This window comes from Tachyglossus aculeatus, chromosome 12, assembly GCF_015852505.1.
Source record: "Tachyglossus aculeatus isolate mTacAcu1 chromosome 12, mTacAcu1.pri, whole genome shotgun sequence".
Lineage (NCBI taxonomy): Eukaryota > Metazoa > Chordata > Mammalia > Monotremata > Tachyglossidae > Tachyglossus > Tachyglossus aculeatus.
Window position 1 is genome coordinate 13,751,487 of NC_052077.1, and position 17,604 is coordinate 13,769,090.

The 17,604-nt window shown below is 40.8% G+C and overlaps 1 protein-coding gene across 2 annotated transcripts in view; it reads left to right on the forward strand.

The window, feature by feature from the left end:
* SMARCAD1 (SWI/SNF-related, matrix-associated actin-dependent regulator of chromatin, subfamily a, containing DEAD/H box 1) overlaps window positions 1-17,604 on the forward strand; it is a 59,384-nt gene that overhangs the window by 41,440 nt on the left and 340 nt on the right. For both annotated transcript variants that reach the window (XM_038755104.1, XM_038755105.1), the window contains exons 10-22: window positions 1,889-1,979; window positions 2,544-2,643; window positions 4,272-4,331; window positions 4,496-4,571; window positions 5,323-5,458; window positions 5,742-5,879; window positions 6,993-7,088; window positions 8,884-9,001; window positions 9,122-9,243; window positions 10,000-10,188; window positions 11,079-11,197; window positions 13,606-13,788; window positions 14,162-14,271. In XM_038755104.1, the coding sequence (XP_038611032.1) occupies window positions 1,889-1,979; window positions 2,544-2,643; window positions 4,272-4,331; window positions 4,496-4,571; window positions 5,323-5,458; window positions 5,742-5,879; window positions 6,993-7,088; window positions 8,884-9,001; window positions 9,122-9,243; window positions 10,000-10,188; window positions 11,079-11,197; window positions 13,606-13,788; window positions 14,162-14,271 (1,538 nt within the window). The remainder of the gene's footprint in view (window positions 1-1,888; window positions 1,980-2,543; window positions 2,644-4,271; window positions 4,332-4,495; window positions 4,572-5,322; window positions 5,459-5,741; window positions 5,880-6,992; window positions 7,089-8,883; window positions 9,002-9,121; window positions 9,244-9,999; window positions 10,189-11,078; window positions 11,198-13,605; window positions 13,789-14,161; window positions 14,272-17,604) is intronic.

Below are 17,604 nucleotides of genomic sequence, written 5' to 3' on the forward strand. Positions count from 1 at the left end.
TTTTGAAGAATTTTTTTCCTTCTTTGCTCTTTATAATTATTCCTATGCTTTAGCAGTTGCCCGTATACGAACAAAATTGTACTGACACAGAAATAATCATGCATGGATACATTTAGGTGTGATCACCCAGGCACATCTGCTACTGCTCAATCAGACTGTCTGCCCAGGAGCTAGCTCTCCCTCTTTTCTCTCTCAAACATTTAGACTATAAGCTCATTGTGAGCAGGGAATGACACTGTTAGTTGTTGTATTGTATTTTCCCAAACGCTTAGTACAGTGTTCTGCACACAGTAAGAGCTCAGTAAATATGATTGAATGAATAAATGAATGTTTGCACCCAGTAAATGGTCAATAAGTACCCCTGTAGTAGTAGCATTATTATTTACTGAATGCCCACTGGTCGCAATGCATTGCAGTAAATCTTTGGGAAAACCAAAATAGAGAAGCGACATACTTTCTGCCCTCAAGTGCCTTACATTCTAACAAGGAAGACAGACGTGAGAATATTTACAAGTAGAGGTGATGAAAGTAAGTAATTGAATGTACAATTGAACAGCATTCAACTAAAAGGGGAACTAAATCAACTTTTGTTGAGCCCTAACTAAACCACCTTGATTTCATTGTGGAAAATTTCCATTTGAGAGAATTCTTCCAAATTTCCTTGAAATAGTCTAGCATTAGATGTAATACTGGCTCCTTGTTGATTTTTTTGCCATGTATTCTACTTTAAAATTATGGGGAAAAAAATCCTGTTACCCCAAAAACAAATTTGTTCCCCGTCACTATAGACTGGATCAAAATAAGATATGGGGTTAATGAGGAATTTCAGTATGATCAACCAACTGTTTTTGGTTTGTGTTTCGTGGTTCTCCCACCAAAGGATTTTTATTTTATTATTATTATTATTCTCTTTGAACACTTACTGTGTACTAAGTGCTGGGGTAAGTACAAGATGGGTTGAACATAGCCCCTGTCCTGTGTGGGGTTCATAGTCTCAAAGAGGGAGAAGAGATATTGAATCCCCATTTTACAGATGAAGAAACTGAGGCACAGAAAAGTTAAGTGACTTTCCCGAGGTCACCGGCAGGCAAGTAGCAGAGCTGGCATTGGAACCCAGGTACTCTAACTCCCAGGCTTGAGCTCTTTACACTAAGCATATGAGTTATATCCTTAATGCAACTTTTAAAAAAAAAATCTTCATGAAGTGAATAAAGATTTAGTGCTTAGCTTATAGTCACTAGGCCAGTTTCACCAGATATGGAAGATATGCGTTCCATGAATCTTTTAAGTGATAATGTACATTTATTCCCAAAACCTGATTTCATTGTTGTTGAGCAGCTCTAGTCATGAAAGTCAGGTTGAAGGTTCAGTATCTCTTTAAGCAAAATATTTCTGATTTTATTCCAAAACACTTCATGGGGGTGTTTAATATGATTTGAAGCAAAAATGGTTTGCTTTCGCATCAGTTAAATTTACCAAACAATTTTATAAAAATAAGACTAGAATCTAGGCCTAAAGTAGCCAGATGCTATGACTAGAGTCCTTTTTGTGGTAATGGCTTTGAATTCATTCATTCATTCAGTCGTATCCATTGAGTGCTTTCTGTGTGCAAAGCACTGTACTAAGCGCTTGGAAAGTACAATACAGCAATAAAAAGAGACGGTCCTTGCTCACAATGGGCTTACAGTCTATAGAACAATGTTTTAACCTTACACTGGGCATCCAAAATAAGTTCATTTAGAGAAGGATGTAAGATCCAAGATTTAAAGGACTGTGGGAAGTTGCCAAAGAAACCATTTGGGTTGCTTTTTAGTCTTCCTTAAAATGATAAAAAAAGGGAATTGATATTTACCTTGCCTGTTTCCTAACAAACTGTTTATCTTTATAGTATGTCTCTGAAGCCTTATCAGAAAATTGGTTTGAATTGGCTCGCATTGCTACATAAACATGGACTGAATGGCATTTTAGCTGATGAAATGGTAAGTTGCATGATGAGTAAGCTATTTGAAAACCGTGTTCTGAATCCTAAATGTTAAGTTCTTTTTTGATGGGAATTAGATGAAACTTTTGATGTATGTATAAAGACAAGACAAATGTATAATGTAATGCAAATCACATTTGAATGTTGTCATCATGTTTGAACTGATGCAGTGTTTGTATAAGAAAGAGATATGCCCATCAAGCAAGTGACCCGGGGAAACCGAACCTGAATAATATTGAATCATCAGCAAATGGGTTCAGCTCATTACCAGGTAGTATCTTGGGTAGGGATCGTTTCTGTAAATTACCGATTTGTACTTCCCAAGCGCTTAGAGCAGTGCTCTGCACACAGTAAGCGCTCAATAAATACGATTGAATAAATGAATGAGTACTAAATTAACATGTAGATTTACTTCTAAGGTAAGGAAGTGTAGTTTTTTCTATTGTTGGATTAAGTTGCAGAGGCACCAAAATTAGTTGCCCTTTTTTTTCTAGATACCTTTCCAATCTAAGTGCTTTGTCACTTGTTGTTTTGTTGATTTTTTTAACCTCTTTCCCTTCAGGGTTTGGGCAAAACAATTCAAGCCATTTCCTTCCTGGCATACCTCTACCAGCAGGGTAATAAAGGCCCTCATCTGATTGTCGTTCCTGCTTCAACTTTAGGTAAATACTGAAAAACGGTTTCAAAACAACAATAATGGTATTTGTTAAGCACTTAATATGTGCCAGGCACACTCAGTTACCTCATCTGTAAAATGGGGATTAAGACTGTGAGCCCCATGTGGGACAACCTGATCACTTTGTAACCTTCCCAGTGCTTAGAACAGTGCTTTGCACATAGTAAGGGCTTAATAAATGCCATCATCATTATTATTATTATTATTATTATTACTAAATGCTGGGGTGCATACAAGCAAATCGGGTTTGATATGGCCCCTGTTCCCCATAGGGCTCACAATCTTAATCCCCATTTTACAGATGAGGGAACTGAGGCCCAGAGAAGTGAAGTGACTTTCCCAAGGCCACACAACAGACAAGTGGCAGAGCCGGGATTAGAACCCATGACCTTCTTCCCGTAGTGCTCTCAGTTCTTCCGTGTCACACATCGTCGCTCAAATTTGGAGAGGATGCGGCTAGAGAGTTAGGAAGTGCTCCGAAGACAGAGCATGTCTGTAAGGGTAGAGCGTGATGGGCGGCCGCAAGAACCGATTTGGTGCAAGTCTGGCAGCGTTAGTCCAGGAGCCACGCGATAGTGTAAAGTTTAAGATGGGAGAGTGGTGGTCTTTCGGATACGAAGGAGGAGGGAGTTCCTCCTGTTAGTGATAAGGAAGTACACCTCTTCACATTTTAATTCAAACATGCCATTCACAGTTCCATCAGGGTTCAGTACTAATTTCCGAAGTAAATGGTTGGGTAATTTTACACCATTTGGAATTCATTTGGCATCACCGAAGATCGTGCCCGCGATATTCAAAGAGATAGTTTGGCAAAACTAGGAATTTCAGGGTGCTAAAGCAGCATCTCATGGTAGCTCTAGTTGGGTTTCTGACTGATGCGAGAATGAAGAGATATTTGTCTCTCATGAATTTTCCAGAATGGACCATTTGAAGAGAGGCAGGGAAAGTTTTCTAATGACAAGTTCGAAGGAAGCCATGAAATAATAACTTGGTCACTGTGCATCTGGGCAAAATTGAGTAAAATGTATTTCAGTTGAAGTTTTAACTTTTCATTCCCATGGGCTCTCGATCCATGTAGTTTAATTATTCCTGCAAGACTGGGTTTACTGCCGATGAATTCCACTCAGCTCATTAAATTAGATTCCACTCCGCTCATTAAATTAGAATGAGATGTGCATGGTTAAGTACGTAAAAGTAACACTGACAATTGTCTCTAAAACCCCCTTAGACATCAAGCTGCTTGTGGGACAAGGACTATGCCTGATCTTGCTGTATTGTACCTAGCCCAGCGCTAAGCACAGTGCTTGGCCACAATTACGTGCTTAAAAAATGCCTTAATTATTAATTATTAAACCAGTCCCAGTCTAGCACTCAGTACAGTGCTGTAGACTGTAAGCTCATTGTGGGCAGGGTATGTGTATTGTATTCTCCCAAGTGTTTAGTTCAGTGCTCTGTACACAGTGAGCGCTCAATAAATACAACTGATTGATCAATGTTTCTTTAGAGTAAATTTAATTGATTTTTGCTGCAGTTTTCTTGTATCATTTCAATTTAGGTCTTCCAGGTTCTAAACCTTTGTTTTGATTAACATGTAGCTGTTTATTTGTTTTGTAGACAACTGGATAAGGGAGGTCAATCTGTGGTGCCCTGACCTTAATGTTCTCTTTTATTATGGTAAGAAAGCTTTATAAATAATCTGTGTTCCCTTTAACTTAAAGAAATGTCCTGGCTGGGGTCTGGAAACTTCAAAAACAATTTTGTGCAATAATGCTTGCTTGTCATAACATGAGAGAACCTTCAAGGCATAAAAATTGAATTTTCTGAACACATTCCTTTAGGCTCTCAAGAGGATCGCAAGCAGATTAGATATGACATTCATAATAAAGTTGTAGACTTCAATGTGATCGTAACCACGTGAGTATCATCATTAGTAATAACGGTGCCTTTATCCTACACGAAAGATCCCCAGACTTCTGGCCACGTCTGGGTTGGAGATGGGTGGTATAGTAAGATTTGTGAATCATTTTGGCCCCTCAAATCAACCTGAGAAAATCAAAATTTGTTCTGTGGAGGCAGTGGCAGATAAGAAAAGTAAGTAAAGCCTTCCCAGGTCTATTCAGCCTTGTGGGGGAAAGCCTTAATTATTAGAATAAATTGGAAAACATCCAATGGTGAGTTGCTGCAATAGGTCAGATCATTCTCCACCAGGTCAGAATTAACCCCAGAAAGAGGCAGTAAAGTAACCTCCCAATTTTTCTCTTCATTTCAGTGGGCTCTGGCTGGAGGTGGATTTCCTATACTTTCTTTAATTATCTCCTTTTCTCAAATACCAAGCCCTTTACCACCCTGGTTGGTCGTAAGAGGAATAGTTTAGTCAATTCAGCAGGGCATGCTGTATAAACAGATACTGGTCCTGAAAGTGTTAGAAGTGGCAGAATGAAAGGAAAAATAATTTAGTGACTGGGGAAATTGGACATTAGCTTTAGGAGATCGGCGTTACTTCTTTTGGTCAGCATGCTATAATTTATTTTGTCACACAGTTGTTCTCTTTCCTGACTTGATTGACGATATTTTACGATATTGGGAATATTATCTGACCCCATGTGATCCAGTCAGATAACACGAGTGCATTTGAAGGTCGTATGTGCTTTTACTGTCCTGACAGGTATAATTGTGCCATCAGCAGTACAGATGATCGTAGTTTATTTCGACGGCTGAAACTTGACTATGCGATCTTTGATGAGGGCCATATGCTGAAGAATATGAGTTCTGTACGCTACCAGCACCTTATGACCATAAATGTAAGGCATCTACTAATGTAATTTCCCCTGCTGTGTAGAAATTTTGTAGTGAAAAATGTGCAGTCTGTGAGTTCATAAATGTGAGGTGCTTTTGGAAGAAAGGTCAGTATGTGGTCAGGTGAACGTGATAAAAGTTTGGACAAGTGACTAGATCAAAAGGTTTTTTGTTCCCCATGGTTAATTGTCCCTTTTGGCCAGAAAGATTGTTTAGAAACTAGAATTTTTCTGTTGAACTATAAAACGTTATTTAAGTGGCCTAATTGAACTTTCTCTTGGAACACAGGCGAAGAATCGTTTGCTGCTAACAGGTACTCCTGTTCAGAATAATCTGTTGGAACTAATGTCTCTCTTGAATTTTGTCATGCCTCATATGTTCAGTAGTAGCACCAGTGAAATCCGAAGAATGTTCTCTTCCAAAGCAGTAAGCATGATATATATTTCCCCCTATAAATATGGTTTGGGAATGTACCAAAAGCTCTCTTCATTCCTTCCTTTTTTCCCTTTTCCATTTTATGAAATATATTATGTAAATTGGAAAAATATGATGTGGCTTTTGTAAATGAATTATGTGGCTAAGCAGAATATTGTAAGCGTGGACACTGGTTAATTAAAAATCCAGAAGGATTTTGTGTTTTTCTGAACTTTTGAAAGCAAGTGGTTTTCCATAAACCTGGGGCCTAATTCCCCAACTTTGGAAGTCTATTGAAAGTTAAAATTATTGGGTCAATGGAAGGTTTGAGCATGAATAAAATCTGAGATTTGGGCACTGATGCGCAGTATCTGGCAAACATAAAACCCCCCAACCTTAAGCAAAATGGTTTGAAACGGAACCATATAGACTCACAGAAGTAAAAGATTACATAACCAAATCAGTAAGAGAAAAACAAGCAGAATAAAGATTTGATTAGTTTTCTCCCTCCCTGGGAGGAAAAAATTTAAATTGTGGTGAGCATGAATCACAAACTTGGACAGTGTGATCACTGGGAGATTTTTGTTTCTGTTTAAGTTTATGTGCCTTACAGTGAAATAATAAGGGATGAGATATTTAAACTTCATATTCAGAACTACAGTTTGCCTGAAGTGCTTGGAGTTTGGGTGCAATCTAGACCACACCTTGAGTTGTGTTTTTTCTACAGAAAAAAAATTGCCCCTGAAAGGGCAAGCAGCCTTCCCGTTCTTGGGGAGGGTTCATTTGAGTCCTTAATAATGATGGCATTTATTAAGCACTTACTATGTGCAAAGCACTGTTCTAAGTGCCAGGGAGATACAAGGTGATCAGGTTGTCCCACGGGGGACTCACAGTCTTAATCCCCATTTTACAGATGAGGGAACTGAGGCACAGAGAAGTCAAGTGACTTACCCAAAGTCACACAGCTGACAATTGGCAGGGCTGGGATTTGAACCCCTGACCTCTGACTCCAAAGCCCGGGCTCTTTCCACTGAGCCACGCCTAAGTGGCCAAGTACTGCTACTGCTATTGATAATAATCCCTTTTGCCAACACTGTGTTTAATGGTCTTCAATTATTTCCCTAGAAATCAGCTGAAGAACAAAGTATATATGAAAAAGAGAGAATTGCTCATGCCAAGCAAATTATAAAGCCATTTATTCTGAGGAGAGTGAAAGAAGAGGTAAGCATGTTTCCTGCAATTCTTTTAGCCTGCATTGTTTAGATGGTGGTGGTTTGGATGAAAGTTCACCTGTATCTCAGGGGAGATTAAGTTGATATATACAGTGATAGAAAATTTTCCTGGATTTTGGCTAAACTATTCCAAGTAAGGGTATCAGTGGTAGGAAGCCTTTATTAGATACCCATGTGAGACTGGGACTCTTCTCAGAATTGCTCCAAACTTAGGCAAGAATTATTCAAGCCTAGTGAAGGTGCCAATAGAGGCAGTGCAGTCAGCCCTCCTTGACACTCCAGCCTCTAGTGCATCGCTCATCGGTTCTGTTCCACTTCTGTTCGTGTGCCTTGGCAAAGTACAAGGCATTTTAGAGGTGAGGAGCAGCCGTGGCCCCCCTTTACCTTTGAATGTGAAACTTAAAGGAAGCTGAAAAGTTAGAGTGCTTTATGGGATTCACTGAGAAAACTAGGGAACTTCTTCCTGCCCTGCCCATGATAAAGACTCCCCCCATGGTTTCTTTCCAAGTATCCCATCAGCTGTTCATTTTTATTTTTGCAGTTTTCCTTAGTCCTAGTTTAAATTCCTTACCAGGAAGATGGAGATTTTCTCTCCCCTCTCTCCTCCCCCACTCCTGGGGCCTTATTCTAACTTCTTTAAAGCTATGTTGAAAGTCATTATGCCGTAGTGAAAACTAAATAGAAGAGGAGAAAGAAGAATGAGGTCCACTCACACAACCCTGTAGTGTGTGGCCCGATAAACTGTCAGGCTATGGAAGAACCTACCACTCTATGGAAAGGAGAAGCAGGGTGGGCTATTGGAAAGAGATGACCCCGGGAGTCAGAAGGACATGGGTTTTAATCTGCCACTTGTCTGCTATGTCTCCTTGGACAAGTCACTTCACTTCTCTGGGCCTCAGTTCCCTCATCTGTAAAATGGGAATTAAGACTGTGAGCCCTATGTGGGACCAGGACTGGGTCGAACCCGATTTGCTTGTATCCTCCCCAGCGCTTAGTACAGTGTCTGGCACATAGTGAGCACTAAATAAATGCTATTATTATTGTTATTATAGTTATTATTTTTAAAAAATCTTTGGACTTGTAGTCACAGCTTTCTCTTTTATCCTGGCACTGAAGGCAGTCATCTTGAGAAGCAGCCTGGCCTCATGGAAAGAGTGAAGGAGTTAGGGGACCTAGGTTCTAATCCCATCTCCACCCCCTGCTTGCTATGTGACCTTGGGCAAGTCACTTAACTTTTCTGTTCCTCAGTTACCTCGTCTGCAAAATGGAGATAAAATACCTGTTCTCCTTTCCTCTTCATCTGTGAGCCTCATGTGGGACAGGGTCTATGTTTGATTTGCTTATCTTGTGTCTACACTAGCATTTAGTGCATAGTAAGCACTTAACAAATACCACAGAGAGGTGGAGCAGAAAGACAGCTGTTTTTGTGGAGGGAAGTCAAGAGAGGAATGATGATGAGCTCTGGGCCTGGAATTTGCAAAATGAGTGTTGGGTTCAGAAATGAAGGGTGATTTTTAATTCCATTTTTAAATCTAAAGTTCAGTCAAGTAAAACACTTTATAGTCAAATCAAACTTGAAAATTTCTGGTAAACCCATTTCTGTCTGGGAAGATGTGATTTGGAACAGTGGATTTCTGGATTTGTTTTGAAGAACGTATTTTAATTCCAAATAAATTGGTTTCTAAATCTTCACCATCTGCCTTTTAAAATCATGTGTTATTTCAAGGACTTTCACTTTGCACTCATAAACCTAATCCTAAATAGACCGATTTTTCTTTACTCAGGTCCTTAAGCAGCTACCTCCCAAAAGGGATCGCATCGAGTTGTGTGCCATGTCAGAAAAACAGGAGCAGCTCTACTACGACCTTTTCAACAAAATGAAGAAATCTATCCACAGCATGGGTAAATTCTGGTTTTGACCATTAAATGTGAACTTTAAAACAAAGAATTCGCAGGTCAACGTTTGAAAAAAAAAAAAAATCACATTTGAATTGTCAGTTTCTCCCCTTTTTTCCGTCACAGAGAAAAATACAGAAATGGGCAATGTCATGATGCAGCTAAGAAAAATGGCTAATCATCCTTTATTACATCGCCAATATTACACGACAGAAAAACTCAAGACAATGTCAAAGCTTATGCTAAAGGTAAGAGTGTTAAATCAAACCTGAAAAACCCCCTCGTGTTTCGCCCAGGTGTAATGAATGTCCCAGTCGGAGGCCCACAGGCACCCGCAGCATTGGAGCCTTATCACTGCTGCTTAGCTGTACCATTTGGGACTGCCAACACCTCCAGCATGGTCACCCCTTCGATCTCATTCCCCGGAGAGGCAGAGCTGTGGCACAAAGGCAATAGCCAGGAGAGAACACATAGCCAACACCCGGGTTTATGGGCATCCTAGTTCCAGTTCTTCAGAAAAATAGGCTGAGGGTAGGGGTTATATTGGTACAAAGCTGAATGCTCCGAAGTGGAGACCCAGGCACCAACCACTTTTATCTATCTGTATTGTAAAAAATCCAGTAGGAGTTAGAGGGCTTGTCGTGACGCAGCAGATGAAATTAGTTGCCAGTTTTGTCAAAAAAAAAAAAAGAAGGTTTTGATGCCATAATTTACAATGATATTTTTTCCCACTCTGGGCCTCTCATGCTTTTTTTCAATTTCCTACCAATCTGGAAAGAAATGGAAATACAAGCTTCAGTCCTCTCTTATCTACCGCTGCCTCATTCAGGACATAACCATATGCTCTACTCTGTCTTCATATTTTGGGCTGGAATATGTTGTGATTTTATTTAACTCTGTAGAAGTACTGGGTTTTCTCATCCTTGAGACAGTAAAAGCACTGCTTTGGTAGTACTCCATTTTATAGTTCCTGCTCAGTGATTCTTTTTTTTTTTCCTTTTGAGGAACCCACACATTGCGATGCTAACCCTGACCTCATTTTTGAAGACATGGAAGTTATGACGGACTTTGAGCTGCATTTACTTTGTAAGCAGTATGGGCATATCAGTGACTTCAAGTTAGAAATGGATTTGATTTTGGATTCTGGAAAATTCAAAACTTTGGAATACATTTTGGCTGAACTGAAGCAAAAGGTATCATTCTCCCCAAATGGGTACTTTTTGAACATTTTTCCACTTCCTAATGTCCCAAATATTAATTCTTAATAAACCTAACTGGGTCTCTATTTTCAAATGTTTACAGACTGTGGTTTGGAGGTCTATGGGAAAATAGGGCATTGAATTTAGCCTGGGTGAGTTTACATGTCCAAACCCTTTACCAATTCTAAGTGATTGCCACCATCCCCTCACCAGGAAAAAAATAATAATCATCTACTAGAGAGCAGACTGCCTTAAAAGTATTTTTAGAGACCCTCACTTTTAAAAACACTGCTCTTTCCCAAAAGGAGACAGAGAATTGTGCGAAATCAGCATTTCCCCACAAAATTCAATATTGAGAGCTTTACAAAATTAGCTCTTTTTTCTTAAGTAATGGAATAGGAATTGGAAAACTTAAAGGCCATCCAGGTCTCTCCTGATATACTGTATCCAAACAGGTTTGCATTGTCAGGCAAATGTTCCCTGATTTCCTAACATGCTCTAACCGAAAAGTGCCATGAAAACATGCATTAGAGAACTAAATATACTCCTAAAGGTTAATTGATAAGTCATTTGCCGTGCATATCAATCGGTAGTACTTACTGAGCATTTACTGTGTGCAGAGCACTGTGCTGAGTGCTTGTCGGAACACAGTAATGATGTCTAGTTTGTAGACATGATCCCTGGCCTCCAGAGGATTACAATCATCATTCATTCTTAGTAATCTAGAAGAAAAATGGTTCATGTTTTATTGGAATTGCTTGATATGATCAAAGTTATGAAGTCACTGAAGGGAAAATCTAAATATCTAAAATCATATTCTTTCCTTACTAGAAACACAAATATTTTACATACTTCTCTCATGTGCGTATTTTTTCCCTTCACAGGGTGACAGAGTTGTACTCTTTAGCCAATTTACAATGATGTTGGACATCTTAGAAGTTCTTCTAAAACATCACCAGCACAGATATCTTAGATTGGATGGAAAGACTCAGATTTCTGAAAGGTTGTCATTTTTTTCTTGGGAGTGGGCCGAAGAAAATAGCAGTTGCTCAATTGATGTCAGAATCCAGCTTCTTAAAAATAGCTAATTGTTTCTCTTTGCCGTCTTCTTTTCTTTCGGTATCCTCAATTAAATGGTGAGCTTTACATTGCCACAGGTTTCTCTTAGCTTCCAATTTTTGGCTTACAAGCTCAAAGTTTATAACACCCTCACTCGAGGCAAAGATTATTTTAAAAACTCTAGGCACGCCACTTCTGAAAGGGTAATTAGACTACAAGAAAAATAATTACCACCAGCTAGAAAATGATGTTGTCTTAATACTAGAAGCTATTTTTCTGAAGTTTCTTATGCTGGATTAGCTCTTTGGGGTGGCTTATTCGAACCGTTGGCCTATTGCGCATTCTTCAATAGGCCTAGGAGGGACCCAAGAAACCGAGGCCTTCACGTCGTCATGAACCAGGGTCATTTCACCCTGGATCGTTCACCCTGGATCCACCTTCTCCCAATCCCACATGGGGCAGTCTTTTTTTCTGCACGGGAGAGGGGTATACCCAGCGTTCTGCAGGGCTAGGGACAGAGAACTCTTAATTCCCACAAAAAACTGGGAGATGGGGAGTGACAGAAGTTCTCTGCACCCCGGAGGGCTTGGCGGCTGGCATCCCTGCCCACCCGCTCAGGGAGGTAAAACAGAGGACCTTGGCCTTTTTTTTTCCATAAAGTGCCATTTCCTCTCCCCGGATCAGTCAGTCAATCATATTTACTGAGTGCTTACTGTGTGCATAACACTGTGCTAAGCAATTGGGAGAATACAATGTAGCAGTAAAACAGGCACATTCGCTACCCACGACACGCTTATGGTCTAGAGGGTGTCTGGCATAAATGTCTTGTGCTGTCACTCTCGTGACATGCATGTGTGTATGCACACACACACTCACTCCTGCCTTCTCAGCAGCAGAATTTCAGGGCTGAATTTCAGGGTAGTTACGCGACCCCCCCGAGTTCCCTCCAAGGCTCTACTAAGAGCTCACCTCCTCCAGGAGGCCTTTCCAGACTGAGCCCCTTCCTTCCTCTCCCCCTCGTCCCCCTCTCCATCCCCCCCATCTTACCTCCTTCCCTTCCCCAAAGCACCTGTATATATGCATATATGTTTGTACATATTTATTACTCTATTTATCTTGTACATATCTATTCTATTTATTTTATTTTGTTAGTATGTTTGGTTTTGTTCTCTGTCTCCCCCTTCTAGACTGTGAGCCCACTGTTGGGTAGGGACTGTATGTGTTGCCGACATGTACTTCCCAAGCGCTTAGTACAGTGCTCTGCACACAGTAAGCGCTCAATAAATACGATTGGTTGATTGATTGATTGACTAAAGTAAGGGGAGCCTGTTTGGGAAGTTTCGTCCTCTTCCCAGCCTTGTTACCTTCCTGTCTGCGGCGCCACACATAACGGGTCCTGGAAAGTCGCTTTAGAACAGTGCTTTGCACATAGTAAGCACTTAATAAATGCCATTATTATTATTATTATTTAGAGGAGTACCCTGCGTCCTTGGTAAGCATGCATTCTGTCCTCTGAATGACTCAGTGGACAGAGTAGCAAGTCGTACTCACCCTAGAAGCCAGAAGCACCCTGGCCTAGGGGAATGAACACGGGCCTGGGACCTGGCTTCTAATCCCAGCTCTGCCACCCACCTGCTGTGAGACCTTGGGCAAGTCACTTAACTTCTGTGCCTCCATTCCCTCCTTTGTAAATTGGGGGTTCGATATCTGTTCTCACTTCTACTTTGACATTAGATAGGGGGTGGCAGCAGTGAACTCCAACTGTTCTGGAAGCTTCTAGACAACAGTTCTTCCGTCTGTGGTATTTGTTACTTTTATGCTCTCACAGCATGTTTTATTGCATTTGATTAGTTTTGAACTAGTCCAGCTCTCCATTATAGTGGAGATAGTGAAGTGAATGACGGCTGCCGCACTGTTTTTCCTAAAGCACTTTGCAATTGCAGTAACAGGGAAGGGAAGCAAAATGCTACATTCTAACCGCTGAGCCCATCATATTTTCTCATAGGAAGTGATCGGGTTTGATGTTCGTTCGTTCATTCAATCATATTTATTGAGCGCTTACTGTGTGCAGAGCACTGGACTAAGCGCTTGGGAAGTACAAGTTGGCAACATATAGAGACGGTCCCTACCCAACAGTGGGCTCACAGTCTAGAAAGGGGAAGGTCTAGAAGCTTGTCTTGATGTGACAAGCTTTTGCATTTTTCCCACCCAATGAAGTCTCCGGTCAAGTGTTTCCTGCTAGTTCTAGGAAAGATTTCCCTTTCAATTAGTGTGGCTGGGCAGTTCATGAGTTGCAGTTAGCCAGGTCTTCTTTTCGGGAAGTTTAACTGAACGATGTACTTTTTTTTTTAGAATACATCTTATAGATGAGTTCAATACAGATATGGGCATCTTCGTGTTCCTGCTGTCAACGAAAGCGGGTGGCCTTGGGATCAATCTGACATCAGCAAACGTGGTGATCCTGCATGATATTGATTGCAACCCTTATAATGATAAGCAAGCAGAAGATCGATGTCATAGAGTGGGTCAGACTAAGTAAGTGTCTGTACTGTGATTTTATTAAATCCCTTCGTAAGGCGTGGCCTGTTTTACGCAAGAATTATTTTTAAGAGAAACATTGCTACCATGATAGATGTGCTTTGTAGTTATAGTCAAAAGTACCAAATATTTTTCACTCTTTCAGTATCTGAACCACAGGTGGAACTGTTAGGTTACTTCCTGCCAGAAAGAGAGGTTGAAGCAAAAGAAATATGTGGACTCAAGCAGGGCACAGTCTCTTTCTGGATTTATATAGCTCTTCAGAAGATTTACATTGCTCTAAAATGATTTATATTTTATGCCTATGGTGCCCAAGCCTTATGTTAATTATTAATATATTATTAATGACCACGTCTCATTCTAAATGTAGGGAAGTACAAGTTATAAAACTAATAAGCCAAGGGACGATTGAAGAATCCATGCTTAAAATCAACCAACATAAATTGAAGCTAGAACAAGATATGACCACAGCAGATGAAGGTAAGTTCTCCATACACAGCAGGAACGGTTTCTGCGTTTTCGTAATATCCCCTAGTTAAGGCATTCGGGCAAGTTCTTCACTCCCTTCAGGGATTTGCCAGGATCTTTTTTGTATCGATTCTCCAGGTAGCCCCATTGCCCAAGTTAAAACTACCTCCCACATCTCCCGTTTGAAAGGGAACTGCTAAAGAGTCTGGTGTAGAAAAGTTGATAGAAACACTTGAAGAGAAAGAGTGAACCTGCCAACTCATGAAACCCTTTGGAGTCCTAGTCCAAGTTGTTTACGAAAGAAATACCCACCCTTGCTGTGGGGTTTTCTCATGTTCTTGGTCTTTCCCTGGCTTGCTTTTCTCAGCCCACACCCATTTTAAGACAGGACAAAGACCCCAAAGACTGAAAACACCTTGGTCTTTATTAACCCATGCCATCTGCACTTTAACCAAAGTAAGTCAGTACCGTGACCAGGGCGGAACCTTCAGCTCTTACTCTGGAGTGGCAACCTGCCAGACTTCAGCTTTGCAGCCTTTGGATTAACTTTGTTACATTCTCACAGCCAGTTTTTTTTTACCTCACAAAATGAGGGGCCTTTTCTAATGTTGTCTCAGGGATCGTTTGGGAGTTTGACACAGCAGTTAGATCTCTATCTTCAAGTGAATTGGAGCCTTTCCCATGAAGGACAGGGACTGATTCTCATCTACTGTGTTGTGTCTACCCCAGTGCTTAACAGAAGCAGTGTGGCTCAGTGGAAAGAGCCCGGGCTTTGGAGTCAGAGGTCATGGGTTCAAATCCCGGCTCCGCCACTTGTCAGCTGTGTGACTTCGGGCAAGGCACTTCACTTCTCTGTGCCTCAGTTACCTCATCTGTCAAATAGGGATTAAGATTGTGTGCCCCACGTGGGACAACCTGATCACCTTGTATCCCCCCAGTGCTTAGAACAGTGCTTTGCACATAGTAAGCGCTTAACAAATGCCAACATTATTATTATTATTATTATTATTATTATTATTATTAGAACTGTGCTTTGCACATAGTAAGCGCTTAACAAATACCATCATTATTATTATTATTATTAACACAGTGCTTAGCACAGAGTAAGAACTTAACAAATACCACACTTATCAAAGGTCCTTTCTGGTCAAGTACGATTGCATGACTCTCATGTGGTCGGACTGCTGGGCAACTCTGCCCAGCAGCAATAATTTTTTTGAGTCTCGGTAGTGATGTCTTCAGCTGGCCTGTCTTTTCATTATTAATAATAATAATAGTATTTGTTAGGGGCTTACTATGTGTTGAGCACTGTTCTACGTCCTGGGGTAGATAAAAGCTAATCAGGTTGGGCACAATCCCTATCCCACGTGGGATACACAGTCTTAAACCCCTGTGAGTGGGCCCAGTTCTTGGGGTCAGTCCTTCTGGAGAGGAACTTTTCCTATTTGCCTCAGCTCAGGTGAGGCTCTAACCCTTCCCAGTTAGTCCAAGGAAAATACATTTCTTTACTGAAGTCCCTGATCTGTTGATGCTGAGCTGAAGTGAAGTTAGAATTGCCTCTTTCCCAAATTCTAGATATTCTTTTTGAGTGCTGTGGGATCCTCAAATACCGGTGAATTTTTTTTACCCTAATCTTACCTGTTTCTCAAATCTCTGCTACCAGAGCAGTTTCGGGGGTTGGAGGGAATAGGTATAGGGGTGTTGTTTCCCAAATTTGCTGATCAATTCCCCAAGTATTCAGTTTCAGCAAGAATGTTCTAGGTCTTTATTTTCTATAAGCCTCTCACACGCTCTCTTGATCACAAATGCAAATGCGTGCGCACATTCATTCAATCGTATTTATTGAGCGCTTACTGTGTGCAGAGCACTGTACTAAGCGCTTGGGAAGTACAAGTTGGCAACATCAATCAATCAATCGTATTTATTGAGCGCTTACTGTGTGCAGAGCACTGGACTAAGCGCTTGGGAAGTCCAAGTTGGCAACATATAGAGAAGGTCCCTACCCAACAGTGGGCTCACAGTCTAGAAGGGGGAGACAGGACAAAACAAAACATATTAACAAAATAAAATAAATAGAATAAATATGTACAAATAAAATAAATAGAGTAGTAAATATGTACAAACATATATACAGGGGCTGTGGGGAGGGGAAGGAGGTAAGGCGAGGGGGAGGGGGAGAGGAAGGACACACACACACCCTTTGCTCTCCTGGTATTTTATCCCCCCCCCCCCTTGATCGTGCTATAACAAGTCATTTATCAGTGTTTTCCTGTATTGAGCTTTTATTTCAAAGGGCCTGTGGTAGACTCAAGCCGTAACGTGGCCTCCCAGGTAATCTCCTGACAATAACAGCAAATCTCCCTTTAGCTATTCACCTGGATTCAGTAAAAAATGATGTTAACACCCAACTCTGTAGACCGAGAGAGGCACTGTTTTACCCTCCCTCCTAAGTGGGTTAACTCCCTTCTAGGCTTTGCATCAACTATAAGATCCTAATGTTGCTAATTTTCCTCTTGGAAAATAAGTGGTATCTGGAATGTGGATGGGGGTGTGTTTGTGGTTTCTATCAGTTCTCTCCATATGGTGTTCCTCTTTGTCCATATATTCAAGCTGTTCGCAAACAGTAAGCGGACACTATTCTAGCAAAGAACAGATTTTTCTTAAGTTTGGAAAAAAAAAAAGCGTGTAGGAAGGAACGAATTAAACTTTCATCTCTAGCAAGGCTAAAAAAAATCCCTAATTAAACCACTTGCATCTGGACTAAACATCTGCCTGTAAGCCGTCATCACACACCTAATTTGAAAAGATGCCATTCATTCATTCATTCATTCAATCGTATTTATTGAGCGCTTACTGTGTGCAGAGCACTGTACTAAGCGCTTGGGAAGTACAAGTTGGCAGCATATAGACACGCTCCCTACCCAACAGCGGGCTTACAGTCTAGAAGGGGGAGACAGACAACAAAACAAAACATATTAACAAAATAAAATAAGTAGAATAAATATGTACAAGTTAAATAAATAAATGCCATCGGTTAGTAGGATGTCATTAGGCAGTTTGTCTCAGAGGAGCAGCGTGGTGTAGTGGTTAGAGCATGGGCCTGGGAATCAGAAGGACCTGGGTTCTAATGCCGGCTCCACCACATGTCTGCAGTGTCACCTTGGGCAAGTCACATCACTTCTGGGCCTCAGTTCCCTCATCTATAAAATGGGGATTAAAACTGTGAGCCCCCTGCGCGACATGGACCTGATGATCTTGTATCTACCCCAGCGCTTAGTACACTGTCCAGCACGTACAAAGCAATTACCAAATGCCATTTTTTTTTTAAAAAAAAAGGAGAGTTGA